The sequence below is a fragment of the Anthonomus grandis genome, chromosome 19 (genome assembly GCF_022605725.1).
Source record: "Anthonomus grandis grandis chromosome 19, icAntGran1.3, whole genome shotgun sequence".
NCBI lineage: Eukaryota > Metazoa > Arthropoda > Insecta > Coleoptera > Curculionidae > Anthonomus > Anthonomus grandis.
Genome location: NC_065564.1, coordinates 10,164,098 through 10,183,168, shown reverse-complemented (window position 1 = coordinate 10,183,168; position 19,071 = coordinate 10,164,098). Strand labels below are relative to the sequence as shown.

At 31.6% G+C, this 19,071-nt stretch overlaps 1 protein-coding gene across 4 annotated transcripts in view; it reads right to left on the bottom strand.

Moving 5' to 3' along the window:
• LOC126747538 (beta-1-syntrophin) overlaps positions 1 to 19,071 on the bottom strand; it is a 95,626-nt gene that overhangs the window by 9,326 nt on the left and 67,229 nt on the right. For all 4 annotated transcript variants that reach the window (XM_050456260.1, XM_050456259.1, XM_050456257.1 and 1 more), the window contains 2 exons: positions 7,745 to 7,947; positions 793 to 923 (listed from right to left, as the gene is read on the bottom strand). In XM_050456260.1, the coding sequence (XP_050312217.1) occupies positions 793 to 923; positions 7,745 to 7,947 (334 nt within the window). The remainder of the gene's footprint in view (positions 1 to 792; positions 924 to 7,744; positions 7,948 to 19,071) is intronic.

The window sequence follows — 19,071 nt, the reverse complement described above, 5'->3', positions numbered from 1 at the left end:
GTTTTCTTGAAATCATTGGTACCCCATCAGCAAGAACAATGAAAATATTTCAATCAAGTCTAAATTATCCTATGGGTTTTTAAAATTTTGGCCAAATTTGGTGCCTGGTTTGATGTCCTCTACTACCGCTTAAATCTTGTGACCCTAAACTCAATATTATCTTACACACACGCATATGATTTGTGAATAATATATTAAACTTATAGGACAGTCAAGTTGGTATCAAAAAAGGTCTGCCAATTTAAAGAATCCATGCAGCAGTTGGTTTTTATATGTCTATAGAATTCTATGGAAAAATATAAAACTGAAGCTGTGGGTAAGTAAGCAAGAGGCCTTGTCTTTGTTTGGGGATCTCTGAATTAGTGATTCTGCGCATAAATTGTAGCATTAAGATAAAACAAAAATGTATATATGGAACAAAAAATGAAGGGCTGAATCAAAATCTCTAGTAACATTTTTTTTTTGTAACTTGAGAGTTAATTAATTGGACTGAATGTAACCAATTTTTTAAAATGTTTTTTCTGTCACCCTAAAGATTATTTGGCCTTATATCTAACTAAATTAAAAACATTTAACTGGATAATTAAAATAATATATTAAATGTAAATAGTATGTTTCTATAACAATATCCCGTGTCCAAAGCTGAAAGTAAAATAATTAAAAAGCCCACGCTTTAATAAACTTTTTGACTTAAAATTCGGGTAAGATACCTTATTTACTAAACTGGAGCAAAGATTTATTAGGCTTTGAAAATTTTTATAATAAATTTGAATAATAAGAACATATACATACGACAGACTAGCTCCTTTTGTGTTACAGCACTTGCATGGCTTCCGTTGACTAAGGCTTTTGCCCAATTGGCCAAGTCTCTATGAGTTTCAGCTCTTAGGCTATGCGTAACTACTCCATCTATAGTGGCACATCTAAAACAGTTAATTTTTTTTTAAATAGCATAATTGCAATAACTAAATATTTAACAATACCCTAAAAACTCAATTACAATATTATATACAATGCCATAAATGAATATGTAATTCTTGGTAATTTATGTGTTTAATATTTCCTTTCTATATAAATGTAAATGATAATAAGTTTTTGCGGCCAGGATTTTCTAGAAACATGATATACGCTTAGTTTCGTGAGCTTTACAGATTGAGCAGATTTTCTAATTAAAGCTTTTAATATTAATGAGTCCTCAACAAATGTTATTACAATTTAGACGAAGTGGTAGGAGAAATCCGCCCGGTAATGCAGTGGGCAGCGGAAGATATTAAGGGAACTAGACGGGATTGTGTAGGTGAATTTGCTTATTCTCGTACTAATTGGCTGCACAATTGCTGCTTGCTTTTGAGCATCTTTTTGAATTTTTCCTTTATAACATTTTATTGGCCACTCTCAAAAGCGCCATACTTTCATCATTTAAATAATTTTTTAAAACTAATTGGGTGGCACAATTTTCTGCCTAGAGTAGTTTTTCCTTTATACGGTTTTAATTTTGACTCTTAATACCTATGCTACATAGAAGAAAACTATTGTTTCCCTCAGATATCCGGAATTGAATTGGAATTTTGCAGCAAAATGCCTTCACCGAACAATGAATTTATTGGTACAGCACTAAATGTAATGTAAAAGCTGAGCGGATCAATCTATATCGGAATAACGGAATAACGCTAATTTTCAAACACATTGTTATAAATAAACTAAACATTAACCAATTTGACTTTTGACTAATGCCAATAACTCTAGTAATAGCTAGTAATAATAGGTATTTTTCACCAATGTCTAAACTTTAAATAAATAGGTTGTTGATAATAGAAAAACTTATAAAATAGTCATTAAACCTATCACGCCTTGATTGTCTACCTTGGTTTCAAAGATAAATAATAGAACTGATTAAAATCTTAAGAACCATGCTTACTTTTAAGACTTATAAAACAATTTAAAAATGCTATTTGTGTTTAAAATCTATCTATACAGGATGTTGCACCCTGTCAGCCGCGCAAATTGCTTAAAGAAAAACGATTAATAGAAAGGGGCGTGGCTCTGTTAAAAATACGAAATCCGTATTCTTGAACTTCGCTCTACTGAAAATCGATAGAAAGATCCTGGAGATCAAAATTTCTTCTACTGGTTTGCGGGGAACGATTTAGGTATCGCATGTAACGCAAGCGCACTAATTTCACTTTGTATGTCATGTGTCATTTTGGTAAATTTTGTTTTGTTTTTATTATTTTATGGGGTGGTGGTATTAATAAATATATATTGTTTATTTTATCTTTGATTGCGGTTATTTAAAGTATTTCTTTTTTATCGTATTTCTGCTTTTCTAATTTGATACCAAGATGAACTTAATTAAATGCAATATTTGTGTGGGACATTGGTGAGCAAAACCAAGACGATACTAATGAATTTTGGAGAATTCCGAGAAATAATCTTCCACGAAGTGACCTTTTATCATTATCATTAATCAGACAATCACAGTCTAAAAAAATGAAAAACTACCAACTTATGTATATACAGTTATGCTTATGAGTGATTTGTTGTATAAATAAGCATATATAGCACACTGCATGTTTCATTTTTATATGGTTGTGAGTTTATGATTATAAATAAACAAACGTTGTATGAACCTAACATTACAGTTAAATCTTAAGATAGGTAAACCTTATAATTCTACATTATTATCTACTCATGGATGCACTGGACTTAATCTACCAAAATCAAATCAAATTCAGTTTTTATATTATCTATAGTACCTAGCATTGTTGATTATTTGATAACATTTCTGTCGTAATTTATCCTCTGCTTCCATTCCATACATAGACATCCAATACTGTTGCATCTTTTGTTTAGTACAGGTCTAAGTAAATTTCCCAGGAAAAATTTCCTTGCGTGTAGATATAAAATCCACCATATTTTTTTTGTATATTCGTAATTGGGTTGCTTTTTTGCTTACTTTTATCCATATTTAAGTTGAAAAAAAAACTAGAAAAAACACCAAATTAAATAAACATCCTTAAACGAAAACACTAAACAGCAAAAAAGCCGGCAGTCCATAAAATTATCCCCACTACTAAAAACAAGCTCCCCACAACCTGAAATTTCAAAAATACCCTTCTATAATTGGTTGGAATATTTTGCTCTCTCCTTTTCTGTCGAGAATACAAACTTTACGATGTGACGCAAGGGAGTAGAGATGAGTGAGGGATCAATCCCCAGGGATGCTCTATTAATCGTTCTATTCTATCGCCGTCAAGTATTGAGCCCCAGGTGGCCCGTATCATAATATTATGTGTAATAATAATGTATATACTATTTATAAGAAATTTAAAAATCTAGCAACACGATCTGGTTAGCCATGAAAAAATATAATTTCTTGTCTCTTGCATTTTTTCCATATAATTAACCGTTTTCGAGAAAATCGCTAATAAACGAAAAAGAGCATTATTAAACTCGATTAATCTATTAAATTAGAAAAAAAACGAAGTGGGCTGTGACTGTTTTATTTTTTGTCAAATCAAGTTAATTATATCCAAAAATGCAAAAACGATTATTTTAGCTTTTTTCATGGTTAATTAGATGATTTTCTACATTTTTAAATTTCTTATTGGAAACATAAGATACGGGTAAGATAAACATCATAAGAGTTATAAGCCCTTTTGATTGCTTTCCTAAAATTGGGTTTACAGCGTTTTTGGGACTAAAAATTTCAAGAGGACCAAAAAAATAATTAGGAGTTGCAAATTTCCAAAAGATTTAACGTATAACTGTAGTCAGTTTTTCAAATAATCGATTTTATTCAAGCAATTTGCGTGAGATGTAGCTCTGAGGGGTTGCATTTTAGGACACGTGTTTATAGAAAAAAGAGCCTTATTTTAACTCCAACAATACGCTCTTAAAATATTTGCAACGCATTTTTTAACACCCTGTATATCTGCCAATAGATACCAATGAATTCAAGGAAATATTGTCAAAAGTAGTACAGAAAATCTAAAAAGTTCAAACTATTAGTATTTACAATAAAATAATCGAAATAAACTAAATTGGTACTTTCAAGATGAACTAATAAATACTAGATTTTATAGATCAAACTACGAAGTAAACATAAGTAGACTCTAAATCAATTTTAACTAATGAAGTAACGAACCTAAACTACAAAATAAACGCAAAACAGTAAAAAGACTATGGGGGATAAACCGGCATGCCGCCTGATAAGACGCTAGCCGGGCGATGGTAACAATTTTCATTTTCGTTGTCGGACGTCGCTAGAGGCGGTATATCACGTCGTTAATTGTGGTGAACACATAAAAAACAATCAATTTTCAATCGCTCTGTAGCTTTGACAACTTGCCTTTGATCTCCCATGGATTTTATAATAGACCCGTATATAAAAAAACGACATGCCAATAGGAAAGGTGGTATACAGATATCCCAGTTAGCTTGCTCAGATTTTATAACAAGTCTTAATCCAGTTCTGGAACAGAAATTTAACAACTGTCGTTACCTCGTGGTTTGGAATAGAATAAATCTCGGGCCACTTACTGAATAATTGAGTAATAAGAGAATATCGATGTAGCAGTTTCGGAATGGACGGCTATGTCAAATCTTTCATTTGTGCCAAGGTCTAAATAACTTCAAAAAGTCTTCCGTCAACACCGACAGCTCCATGAAGCTCTAAAATCCGTTTTAGACGAAAAAAAGTAAGATATTGTAGCGTTTTTACTGTTCGTTAAGGTGTAAATTAAATATTCGATTATTAGAAATATTCAACAAATTTATTTTTGTTTTTGAAGGTGGTAGATAATGGTACAGTGAAAATATTTTGTCAGACTTGCATTGTCTTATTTATTTAATGTAACACGACGTTTCGGTTGGTAAGTATCTCGAACCGAAACGTCGTGTTACATTAAATAAATAAGACAATGCAAGTCCGACAAAATATTTTCAAATTTATTTTTCACGTACACAATAAATATGATCGCTTAAGACTACTAGAAGTATTTATTTATACTTTATTTGTTTACTAATAATTATGTCGGCTTTTAAAACAGTCACTCCAATATTCTGAGTTACACTGGTCTCTCACTGGTAAACTATCGTTCCAGAAGATTCGCTAACCAAACGCGTCTCCAGATATAGCGTGCGGTGTATCCGCTTGTGTCACCGCGATAATTATAGAATGACGAACCACAGCTGCTATTTGCGGCGTTGTCAATATGGCTGCAATATAACTTCTTCAATCTAGATAATCAGGGAGACTTTATGTTGACTTCGGGAGAATTTTATATTTGACAAAGTTTTGTCAATTATCTTTTCACCTCCCGCTTACTTCCCTTTGATAAATCAGAACCCCCATCATGTGACACATCATTGTAAGCAGCATTAAAATGTCTATTCAATAGACTTTTTAATTGCCAAAAAAAATTATATCGGTTGACGTACCAGCGAATAGTGACTAGAATCTCTGGGAATAATGAATCATTTATCGATCTCAAACTTGATTGCACGATGCCTGCCAATCCACATTCCTGGAAGCTGTTCATTAAGTCACTCTCGAACTGTCAAAGCGTAGTGCGGAGGATCTTGTTAGTAATAAAGATTATTTTCGTTTAGTATCCTAACACCATTTTCATCCACTTGGTTTTACAAAGATTGGACGGTTGAAGGATATATTGTATTTTCGAGGAGGTCTAAATAAATTTGTCCAGTTATTTTCTTCCAAAAAAATTGGCCCGATGATTTCGTTACCATAAATCCCTGCCCATACATTAAATTTTTTCAGAATACTAAGTAATGATCCTTTCGAAAAAGGTGTGGATTTGTACTATCCGAGTATCTATAGTTATGCCGGTTTACTGGAAAAAGAGTTGAGTTGTCAGTGATAATTATCGCTTCAAGATATTATTTAACATTAATTACTGAAGCATTAGTTATTTTTTCGCAAATAATAGATGCATATTAAAAAAAAAATTGGACTCAATGAACTGTTTATTACCAGACATTTTTACTGGTAGATCGCTTTAACTTGCATTATTTTTTTTAGCGAAGTAAGATAGAAAATTGTTTACCATTTAAAACAATGTGTGTCACTATGAGGCAACCATTTGACTTACCAAAGTTTAAGTTTATAAAATGTCTTTTATTATCACACTTTTTTGCTTACTATTCGCTAATATGTCAACTGATTTTGTTTTTTTTCGGTTCGGTTGATAGGAGTTATGCTCTTTAAAATAATCATGTATCATAATTAGTTCAAATGGGTACCATAAGTGTAATATTACAGTACCCATTTGCAATACAAAAGTTTGAGGTCAATAAATTATTCCCAAAGATTTCTGGTTACTATTCGCTGGTACGTCAACCGATTTATTATTTTTTTTAATGTTGAATTGATATTTTAATGCTCCTTACAGTGACGTGGCACACGATGAGGATTCCCATTTAACATATCAAAGATAAAAGGAGGTGATTGACAAAACTTTATTAAATATACAATTAAACATCTTTCGGTATATCTAATGGACGTGTTTTTTTTTAAGAATTTATTGAGGGTTGTTCGTTTTCAAATAAAAGTACTGTATGTTTGTATTCAAGTTTCTATCTCCGCTCTTTCGGACATTTTTAACACTCTATTATATCCAACGAATTACATTAATTTCAGTACGCTTCTATCCTTAGATTCATCTCAAGGCCTTCTTGATGTTGTGAATTTCGTTTTTCTTATCCATGTCTTTCTCTTTCTCTCTTTCTTTCTATTTCTTTTTAACATCTGCCAGACTTCTTAATTGAGGTTTTAAAGTCTTTTTCCAAGGGCGTCATCAGTTTTTCTTGCTGGTTATTTTCATTCTTTAGGTTACCTTTCATGGTCTTAATAATCTCCTAATTTTCTTTCTCATAGCCTTGATGTTCATAGTCAGGTTCATGTTACCTGTCTCGTTCTTATTCTTCTTCTCCCTGTTTCTTATTGTTTTTTTTTGTTTAAGGTCTTGTTTCTCTTGTTTCTCATCTTACTCCTTAATAAACTTTTTCAACATTAAGCTTTGAGTTTCCAGCTTGGCCTGATTTCTGGTTAAAGCGATCGACCAGACCGGGCTTTTAAATATTCTTTACTTCTGTCACCCCTTATGGAACACTTTCCTGTCTGCAATATGCTTATTAGAATAAGTATATTAAGGAGACCTAGAGGACTATACTTTTATGTCAGAAACACTTTAAACGTATACACAGTATCACTTTTTTATTTAAAATTTAGTTTAAGCCGTTCACGGACTGGTAAGACTTAAGAGAATAAATTTAACATGCCTTTAGAACAAATGACTGTAAGATGTTTTGTTTTGTTTTATTTTTATTGAAGGATTTCACTTGTGATTTTTTCCAATATTAAAGAGACAAGAGTATATACAGAAGAAAAATCTTTTTGTTTTAAGATGATATATAAAAGTTGATTGTAAAAATTAATAAAATGTGTAGTTATTTCAACGACAATATGAATACATTAGTTAGCGCATCCGCTAATTTTTCTTTTGTAGTCTTCTTCCTTTCAATTGTTTTTTCTGTAATTTTTTAAAGAAAGTATGACAGTTATTATGAATGCCAAATCGAATGCCGATCGAACACACTAATTTTTTTGTGAATTGAGTTTTTGATAAGTTCATGTATAGCTTATAAAACCTATCTTTTTTTTTCTATGAATTAATGATAATAATATTATATTAATTAAAACAGAAATAAATAATTTGTATACCTTATACTAAATTCAGGAAAATCTTCCCTTTTTCCAGAACCTACAAGTCTCGTGGCTATTAACGAATAGGCTTCCGCTGGGGATCTCCATGCTTCGCTTGACCACGGAGCGCATTCGTAAAACCGCAGTTCGCTGTCGGTTACAGCTGCAAAAACCGACTGCCATCTGTCCATATCTTCTGAACTTTCTGAACTGGACATACTCTAATTAACGAATATTTTACAGGTTTTATTCACATCACATTTTAATTATGTTATAAGGAAAAAATAACAATCTTTTTGGATAGGATTTATTTTAATCAATGTTTATTATGTCCATGTACAAGAAAATTATTTAAAATATCTACTCTTTCGCTCTTTATAGTCCAAAAAGATCTTTTAATAATTTTTTTAATTTATAGAATATTACCAATCCAGATAATTAGTTTATTCTACTTATTAATGATCATTGACAAAAAACTATAATAAAAAACTAATAAACGTAAAAAAAAAGTCAAAATACGATAAACCAAAATTGTTTTTTTTTTGACAAAAAAGAAAAAGAAGCACCAAACACGCTATAATTGGTCTTATTAGGATTATTAAACAAAAGAAATCTGGTTGCTCATCAAATGGAAACAAAAATTTAAAAAAAGCTGTGCTAACTTTCGATAGCTAATAGAGGTCTCACGCTTAACATTTCACTTTTTTGACATCCAATAATTGAATGCTATGTCCGGTTTGACGTAGAGTGTATTTCTTTTGAATATCTTTTATAGTTTCAATGATGATAAATTTTAAATATTCACTTTTTGATTTTTGATTAGTCAGTTGCTATGAGAAAAAATATCTTGGACTTTAAATTAGCAAAAATTATTTTCGTTTAAAAATAATTGATAACTACGTAAAAATCTTAATTTCACTCGAACCAGAAATTCGATTTTTAAAGCTACTTTCCTGGATAACTTTTAATGTAAACTAGTAAAAACCGACTAAAATTAATAATAAACTGAGATTATTGAATACGAATGATTTCTATTAAAACACATTTCATAAATAACTTTACTTTATTTTCATTATACAAATATTTGTCATTAAAACAAATGAGGCGAGAATCTCACTGTCATAATTTTACACTCTTTTTAGAAATTCGCTACGTCACCGATGGTGCTTGTAGGATGTTTCAGAATAGTAGTGTTAAAAATTTTAAACTTTATTTACGTTTTCAGATGATTTAATGCAATTGTCCCAGACCTTAAAATATTTCTTCCGTTGATCAATTCGATCCCGATTTTTGATGAAAGGATGAAAAAGAAAGACCATTTCGGTAATAATGTTCATTTGTTCCTATGATACTTACTATTTTATATATTCTTATTATTAACTATTATTAACGTTCCTCAATATCCGTGCGACTTGTCTGATACTACTTTTATAGTCTGAGGTCACAAGAATAGATTACTGTTTTTGTCCGACTGTCCCATCTGGTATCAAGTATATTAAAAAACAGGCTTTCAAAAAACGTTAAGTCAATTGTTTAATATTTAGCAATAAAGTACATTTTGGACATTCTAATAAAAACTCTAAGTCAAGAATCTGGATTTCGAAAAATATTTAACTTATCTACATGTAACGCCGGTTATTTCACGTTCAAGTTCTGCCAGCTGTTGAAACATTACTATGCGCAATACTGTTACAAGACCTATAGCTAGGTCTTATTTCCGCTCGACTTACATTTCATATTTACTTTAGTTCGCTTCCGCCAACAGAAGATACTGCTGTATGCTCGATAAATGTTGTGCAGCGGATAAATGCTAGATGTAGCGGTTTTGCTTGGTGCTAGATGACTGCATGCTGATGTTGAATTTGTTCTTGTAGTATCACGTTGGGACTAGCTAGTCCAGAATTGCATGCAACATGCTTTCCGTCTACATCATACTTATGCTTTGAAGTCTACATCATCTTAATATAAGCTTTTGTAAAATTTACCGTGGCTAACTTTTTGTTTTCAGGATTGTTTCCTATTATTTATTACCCTTTCTGTTTCAGGTCGCGCTTTTGATTCAACGTGGAAAGATTTGTAACGAGGTATAAAGTATTTATGTAGGTTTTGGGTTTTATTAGGTTGGCAAGCTCCTTCCCCATTTTTTTCTAGATAAGTATAGCCTTTTAATTACTGAATTTGCCTGTGGTCAGTTGAATGCCTTTTGTAGTCAATCCAGGATATCAATAGTTTTCTTCTTTTTAGTTTAGTTATGTAGTCCTGCCAGACAACCGGCGCTGTCCAGTTATTTAGTTTTTGAACCACCAAAATAAAGCCATCGGACAAATAGCAGTTTTAAGGAAAAAATATAAGGTTTCTATTTAAAAATCTAAAGTACATCGCAATATCTGAGTTTTGGATCACACTTTATTATACGGCTTTAGATGAAAAAATATCTACGTAGAAATCAAAATTGTCTGGTCAGAGCGTTTTTCCACAAAGAGAAAAGTCACAAGTTGGGATGGTACCTTTTCGGTAAGCCACTTTGTGTATTAACCTAACGTAGTTTTAGTGGGCAACTGAAAGTATTCCGGTCATCCTCCACTAAATTTATTTAAAAACCATCAATCCAACATGTTTCAGAAATAGAACAGGTCCATCATCAGGGATACTATAAAAGAACCAATGGAGCTTATAAAATATAAATTAAAACGAATTTTTAAGGTATTAAATTATTAAAGGTATTAAAGTTACTTACACGATTAAGAAGGGTCTTGTCAAACTTATACGTCTAGTGCCTCAGGGTTCCAGGGTTCCTTTGTTTAGGGTTCCACTTACGTTTGGCTTAATATTTTCATCATAGTGTCTAGTTTTTAATTAGTTCATCTTGTTTGAGGGCCCCATTTTGACTAGGGTTATATTATTATAAACCCTTGTATTTTAAATTTTCTAGAATTTGTATACTTGCTCACTTTAACTGTCACTATTCTCCTAAAATTGTTGGTCTCTTTAGGCAAAAACAATAAAGAAATTCAAGAACAAAAGAACCATTTAGATTTTCCAAACATGCGCCTTACTTAAAATATGGTACCTGTAATTTGCAAAAATTGATTCTAAAGTTCATTTTAGCTGTATAAGCAATTTCATTAACTTTTTATGCTTTCGGTTTTAGTTTACCATTTCAGTCAGAGCCAAGCCATTGTTTTAAACATACCATATTATATACATATTATTATTTTACTCGCATTGTTGCTATTAACGAAATAAACGTTTTTTCAAAAATATAAATTCGTAGTATCGAATTTTAATATCATATATTGATTGTTCGTTTACGATTGGCAATCGAACATCGGTCGAGAGTTTTCCGAATGAACCAAAAGTTAAGTGTGTGATAATTCCGGTAAAGTGTATCGTGCGTGCTGGCCATCCACGTATTAATTGGAGATTGGTATAACATTGACAAGCTTCGCGAGGTTTAGGACTTGGAATTGGACATCTGGGTGGCAATCCCAATATTCTCTTCTCATAGAATGGCAGTTGCCGCATTATTTGTGTAAGTGCAACCATTCAACAACACCCTCAACTAGAGCTCGAAAATCCGGGTTTTTTACAATTAAAAATCCATATCCTTGGCTGTATGGTTAGCGAAGCGATAAAGTTTGGAATGTCATCTCTCAATACCTGGAGAATGATGGATCCGTAAACGTTTTTTTTTCGGTACCGAGGAGTGGTACCGAGTTAAAGTCAAAAATTTGTAAAAAAAACGGTCAAATTCCTTTCTCGCGCCAGAACTCAAATTTAAAGCATTTAAACAACTTGAAATTTTATGGACATAAGGGTCAATGGGGGCTTAAGAACTGTATACTTTTTCGGCGAGATCGGTACACAGGTTAAGTAAATATAAGCGAATAACATAGTGTAAAAAAAATTCAAACTTCTTCAGAAGCTAAACAATAACTTAAATAAAAAAAGTGTTTAGGCGAAAATGCTTAGTTTTATAGGGGAAATAACATATTTGGAGGTTTTTTTTTCAAAAAAAATGTTTAACAAGTTCTGGCATTTTTAGTTTTTTGGAATTTTTCGCTAAACTGTACTTATTTTGGAAAAAAAGTTTTTATGAAAAAAAACCTTCATTATTTCTCCTTAATGACAAATAAAATTTTTGTGAACTATACAGAGCGAGCAATAATTAACTTTTCCCATGAAGGTCCGACCCAAAAATCATATTTTCTTTAATAACTTTCTAGTGGCGCCACCTGGACCATTCATATTTTCAGATATTAAATACTATATAGAACCGATTATTTATATGTAAATAGAATTCTTCTAACATTGGTCTCAAATTCTGTTTTACAACACATACTAAAATTTCAGCATTCCAGCTATAGTACAAGTACGTGAAGTACGGAAAAAAAGCTCAAGTCAATTTTCTCCGATTTTTTCGTTAAACGTGACCACAAGGGTGAAATGATCCAATATGGCCGGCATGTTTTTTTTTTGGAAGGGTGTCACAGTTTCGTTAAATTTTCAATGAAAATCACCCGTAACCTGTCAATTAAAGGTACGGTCTAATCAGAAAATCCTCCGAGCTTTCCGAATATGTGCAAATCTTTTGAGGAAATTGTGTATTGCGGCCAGGAAAATTCGGCAAATTGTTTGATGTCTTCGAAAAATGCCATATTTTCCACACATTTCAAGGCTAACTCGGGTGGCTTAAAAACAAATTGACACGTTTTATTCATTTAAAAATAATGGGATTTATACACCGCAATTATTGATTTTTACAAATTTTTCAAATATTATTCAGTTTCAAGGTCACGTGACTATCAAAACTTTCTTCCTCTATTTGTCCGATTTGATTGAAATTTGGTATTTGGGGTTCATTTAGTATACAATTATCGTTTTTTTATAAATTTTTAAAATATTAAATTTTAAGGTCACGTGACTATCAAAACTTTCTTCGTATTTGTCCGACTTGATTGAAATTTTGGTATTTGAGTTTAATTTAGGATACAAGTCATAATTTTTACCGATATTTTGACATATTGAATTTTAAATTCACGTGACTTTCATAACTCTTTTGCTATTGATCCGATTGGGTTGAAATTTGGTGTTTAGGATGCAACTAATAAATTTTGACAAACATTCGACATGTAACACATTATATTGTCATACAACGCAACTATATAAATATATTATGGTTCTTTGAAGCATGATACCCCAACAACTGGTCCTCTCTTTCCTTGGCATATAAACTTTGGCCCGCCCGACTGACCGGACTTAAGTACACCTGATAATTTGTAATTTTTTTAAAGAATTCTTTTAAAACTCTCCACAGACAAGACCTAAACGTTCCAAACAGGTCCCCACGGACCAAAAGTATAGGAGCGAAGCGACTATACTTGTTATTAATCAATGTCTATTCAGGATTTAGGTTCTTATTTAAATAATTAAAAAATAGAACATTCAGCTTTCTTTGGCTTCGCTTCCACTCAATCTAGTCAAGTGTTAAATTTTAATAAATTAGTAAAAAATCAAAATAATCTAGAACTTAACTTAGATATTCTACACTTAAGGAAAATCTTAAAGAAATAAAAAATACTTAAAGTAAAACAAACAACAATAAATTTATTATGTAGCTACGTAGATGCACATGAACCTGTTCAAATAGCCCCTATTAAAAGAGAGATGTATAAAAAGTTAGCTTTAACTACCTTCATCTCGGGAATAAGGGATCCTTTAGGTAACACTATTAAATGCATAAGACCAACTGACTAAGCCAAAGCCATATAATTTGTGCTTCAAGAAAACAATACAAAATAATGACCCCTAGGCACTATTAAACGCCACCACATTTCAATAATCAAATCAGGTCCTCCCAAACCTCCCTAAACCTAAATATCCGTATATTTCTTATGATGAACAAGATTACTTCGAGAATCAACCCCCAGAAAGTGACTATACTGCAACATGCCCCTTACGAAGATGAAGATCAAAATTTTTAAGAAATAGCCCAAGAAGACGCTCAACTTTGTTAAAAAACCCCTAATTCTATCTATAAATACCGCTAATAACATCAGCGAACTACCTTACATAGTTTTCCCCGAAGAAAATATAAAAATTTTAATTGACTCAGGAACTACAAAATACTTTATTGATCCCCAGATTGCATTTAACATGTACCCTGATTGTATAAAAGACGACCCTTTTATTGTAAGCACAGTATTACAAAAATCTGCTCATAGATTTAGTGCATTTCTACCAGCTTCTAGAATATTTAAGTTACCCCAAAAAGAAAGTGTTTAATTTTATTTATTTAAGTTTTATAATATAATTAATGAACTTTTGGGACTAGATAACTTAATTGCGAAATACCTGAATGTCTAACAATAGCAAAAAACGGGTTAGCAATACCAACTTTTTAAAGCAATACTTGCAATCCCATAACTTAAATTTCTCGGAGCCAATAGAAGTAGAACAGTTCGATAGGAAATTTCTTGATACAATTAATTTTTAATAATTTTGACGACTCCCCAAAAGAATCAAATTTAAACCTTTCAAAACTTATTGACCATCGTTATTCGGAAAAAAAAATATCCTAAATCTTTGTAAATTTTCAGATATCTTCTATAAAAAAGGTACACCCCTCACTTTTACAAGCGAAATTGAACATAATATTAGGACTAGTGATGAAATTCCGGTATATACAAAATCGTATCGATACCCATTCATTCGCAAAAAAGGTTGAATCCCAAATAAAGAAAATGTTAGACCCAAAAATTATCATACCATCTAATTCATTCTGGTCCGCCCCTATTTGGGTTGTACCAAAAAAATTGGACGCTTTCAATAAACAGAAATGGCGTGTAGTTGTTGACTTTAGAAAATTGAACGAAAAAACAATTGATGATAAATATTCATTACCTAATATCACTGATTTATTAGACAAGTTAGGCAAATGCCAATATTTTAATACCCTATATCCTCATCTAATCGAAATGAATAAATCCGTTATCGAAAAAAAGCCTTTTATATGGAAAACGGGCATTTTGAATTTTTGTGTATGCCCTTTGGTTTAAAAAACGCCCCCGCTTTTTTTCAACGGGTCATGGATTCTTCTAAGCGAACGAAATCTTTATCCAAATATTTGAAGAAAGGTGCAAAAATCGAATATAACTTTAAAATTTAGGTTTTAAAAATTGTTTTGACACCTGTAAAAGTCTACTCACGGACGAACCAATTCTTCAATACCCAGACTTTTCCAAACCTTTCAATTTAACTACTGATGAAAGCAACGTAGCCCTTGGAGCCGTTCTCTCACAAGGACCTATTGGTCAAGACCTCCCTATAGCTTATGCATCACGCACCCTTAATAGGACAGAATTACTCGACAATTAAAAAAGAATGTATATGTCTTGTATGGGCAACCAAATATTTCCGCACCTATCTTTTTGGTCGAAAACTCACATCATAACTGACCATAAGCCCCTTCAGTGGCTTTTTTCCCTTAAAGACTTTTCTTCAAAATAACTTCGATGACGTATAAAACTTGAAGAATACAATCATATACAAAAAAGATAAATTCAATACCAACGCTAACGCCTTATCACACATAGAAATCCACTCAAAAGAAACATCAGGCATCGAAAACTTAAAAACTTACATGGACGCTTTTAATAAATCGCGTGAACTGGATCAAAAACTATCTGGAAATACTAGCCAAAACATTGACTAAAACCCTGAGCTAGATAGAATTTCTGTAATCGCCCAAGCAGACTATAAACCAGACATACCTCCTGATGACGCAACAATACGTACAAACGCGAACAAGACCCCATTGTAGGCATATCCATCTCTAAAACCGCAGTAAATTACGGTTCAAATCAGATATTTATTTAAACCGTATTATCTAAATTTCCCTGCAAAACCTATTATTAAGATCTTATTTAATAAAAAACGCAGAATTACTGTCCAAATATCAAACGACAATTTTGAACAAGATATATTACATTTTATGAAAGAACATATCTTACCCGATAAATAATATCATGTTTATTTTGTGGAACCAAACATACACGAAACCTTTTTTGAACTCATCCCATTTTAGATGGCCCTCAACAAAATTTAAACGTTGTCTTATTAAACTTATAGATGTGACTAATAAACACGATATAAAGAAATTAATACAAAATTATCATGAAAGTAAGAGTAATCACTGAGGAATCGAGTAAACAACTAAAAAACTTATAGACAAATATTACTGGCTTGAACTTAGAAGTTCTGTTCAAACGTATATAAATTAATGTGAAATTTGTGCGCGTAGTAAATACGAAAGAAACCCCGTCAAAGTTCTCATGAACATCACTCCTGCAGCGACAAGACCTTTCGAAAAAATCCACCTCGTTCCGTTTTCTAGAGTGTACGTACTCTAGAACAGACAAAATTCCTTACAATCATAGATAGTTTTTCAAAATATGCACAAGCATATCCTCTGAATTCCCTAACTACGACGAAAGTTGTAACTTATGAATGTGTTTTATTTTTTCTTACCAATACTTATTTATAAAGTATAATTTTTTTTGAAAATGTCTAGAATATCTTACTGCCATTTCTAAAAATATAGAGACCAGTAGTGAGATAAGGTTGAGAGCAATAAACTATAAATTAAGATTTTTAGTAAAAAAATTCCAAATATTAGTCCTTCAGATCACTTAGAATAACAAAAATCATTCTCAAATTTAAACCTTTCCTCTTGAATATTAGAGGTATAAATTATATTTATATTAGAGGCGCCATCTGTTAAGTCTTGATAGCGTTCTCGAATAAAACAATTATATTTTAAGCGGATTATTTATAAAATAAAAATATATATGTCACTTTTATCGCAGATAAAATAACTATGTTATATTAGTGTTTCTTATTAAATTAAATGCATATGCAATTTTAAGAAAAACAGACTTGAATTACGATTGAGTTTGTGATATTTCTAATTTATTTATGAAGAATTTATTTAAGAAGCATCAAAATTGAGATGCGAATATGCACCTATAATATCAGTCAAATTCGTTGGGCGAGAAAATGTTCGCCCAGAGAACCCTAAAATAATATTTTTTTATATTATAATAATCATTACAGGTATGATCAGCTAAACCGCTATAATATCCGTGGTGTTGGTTTCAATTTCGCCATTTATCTTTTCTTTTTACAAAAGGTATAAACTTTGTTAATTTTATTAATCTCTATGCGTGTGATAAAATAAACTCAGCCGAATACAAATTGTTTAGATTAAAATATTTATATTTTATAATTGTATTTAAAAAGACTTATAAGTTAGTAGTAAAACAATAATAAAATAATTTTGTAAATACTTTATTATGGGCGACTATTAAATGAGTTTACTGAAATAAAAAAATATTTTATTATCGTGGGCCCTTTTTGAGTTTATACACAATTTATAAATGCTTATAAGAGCAAGTTTAACAACAATAAAGTTGTTTTTTATAATGTTATAATATAGCGTGCTATATGATAATTTCAAGCACATTTGTGTTGCTTGGGTATTCGACTCCTTAATAATCAAACATTTAAAGACACCCTAAGAAGTCAAAAAATGATTTATTTTATTTGAGCTTACAATCACACTATCCATTCTGTGAACAAGTTCAAACCTATAGACATAATAAATGGCCATATTACATCTGATGTATTTGACATCAAATTGGTGCAATTAATTCTCAGTGAATACGTATCTAGTCATAAAGAAAAAAGTAAACTGTTGTATTCTCATATTAACGAATAATTAAAAAATGCAAAAGAAACACTTGCTGCAAAAATTAATGTTAATAGACACGATCCCCAAATATTTGTAGAAGACCAAACGATTTATCCTAAAAAACATTCTAGGGAAAAAATCAGCGATAAGTTCGACAAACCCTCAAAAATAGTCCGCACTAATTTACAAAGAAAAACCGCTAAAATAGAAAGCCAAGAGAAGATCCATTTGTCGGAGAGTCAGTATTATTATTTTCGGCGGACATGTTCGTTATAAGTAAAACTCGTAATTCATGAAAACACACACTTAATTACGTCAGTATAAAGTACCGTTGCCAATGAAATAAAAGGACTAGTGATCCGAAGCCGGCCTATCTATCATCAGTTCTCTCAAAAGACTGCCTTTTCTTTTCCTTTATGCTTCCCAAGCATTCATTCCCTTGTCATGCCCTTTATTTTATTTCTAAATAAACTTCACTAAAAATCAACATGAACCCAGACTCATAAAAATATTTAATGGACGGCCGTACCGCCGATCGGTAACAGTAACTTAATAAATATTGTACAGCTTATCCAAAGTTTTTTTTTCCCACCCTAGCTGTTTTAGACCTATATGAACTTGGTTGATTATGGACCAAACCATAGAACGTGGAAAATTGGAAGCAATTTTGATTTTTCATTTCTCTCTATTTTTGTTCAACAAAATATTTTTTCTAACATCATAATTTTTTTAATAAATCAGTAGGCAGTTCATGAGATTTCCACTTAGAAATTATTTGAAGAATTTCATCATCTCTTTGCTGTTCCACTTGAAGCCAATCTCTTTGCAACTCTAAAATATTAACTTTTTTCTACAATAGATGTGCAGCTGCTGACATAGGTAAATGATTTCGTGAAAAGAAATCGACGTGCTTCATGCGATTACCTTCACGATACTGAGTGTCAAAGTCAAAGCCTTGTAAAAATTCCCACCAACGATGCACTCTAAGTGTTAAATAAATTTTATTTTTTTTTTAGAAACTTTTAAAGAATGACGGTTTGGTACAACGGTAAAATATTTCCCATACAGATAATGCCTAAAATGTTTAACAGCGTTTATGACAGCTAATGTTTCAAGTTCATATGAACGATACCTTGATTCCACCTCAGAAGTACGTTTACTGAAATACGCAACCACACGTAATTTACCATCTTTCTTTTGTAATATAATAGCGCCGTAGCCTTCATAACTTGCATCTGTGTGCAATTCGGTACACAAATCTGGATCACAAATAGAAAGCTTGGGTTCAAAAGTAAGATGTTTTAATAATGTCTGCCGGGCAGCTTCGTGACTGTCACACAATTTAACAGATTTTTGCGAGTTTTTTTTTGTAAGAGCATACAGAGGAGCTGCAGTTTTAGAAAAACTTGGCATAAACTGTCGAAACTACGAAGCCAAACCTAAAAACTGGCAATCCTGTGTAGGAGTTTTGAGAATTGGCAAATTACTTAGTGCAGAAATGTTGGCAGTGTTAGAACGAAGCTCACTACCTCGAACTAGATACCCCAGGTACTGAACTCCAGTTGTAAGAAATTTGTACTTTTTTAAATTGAAT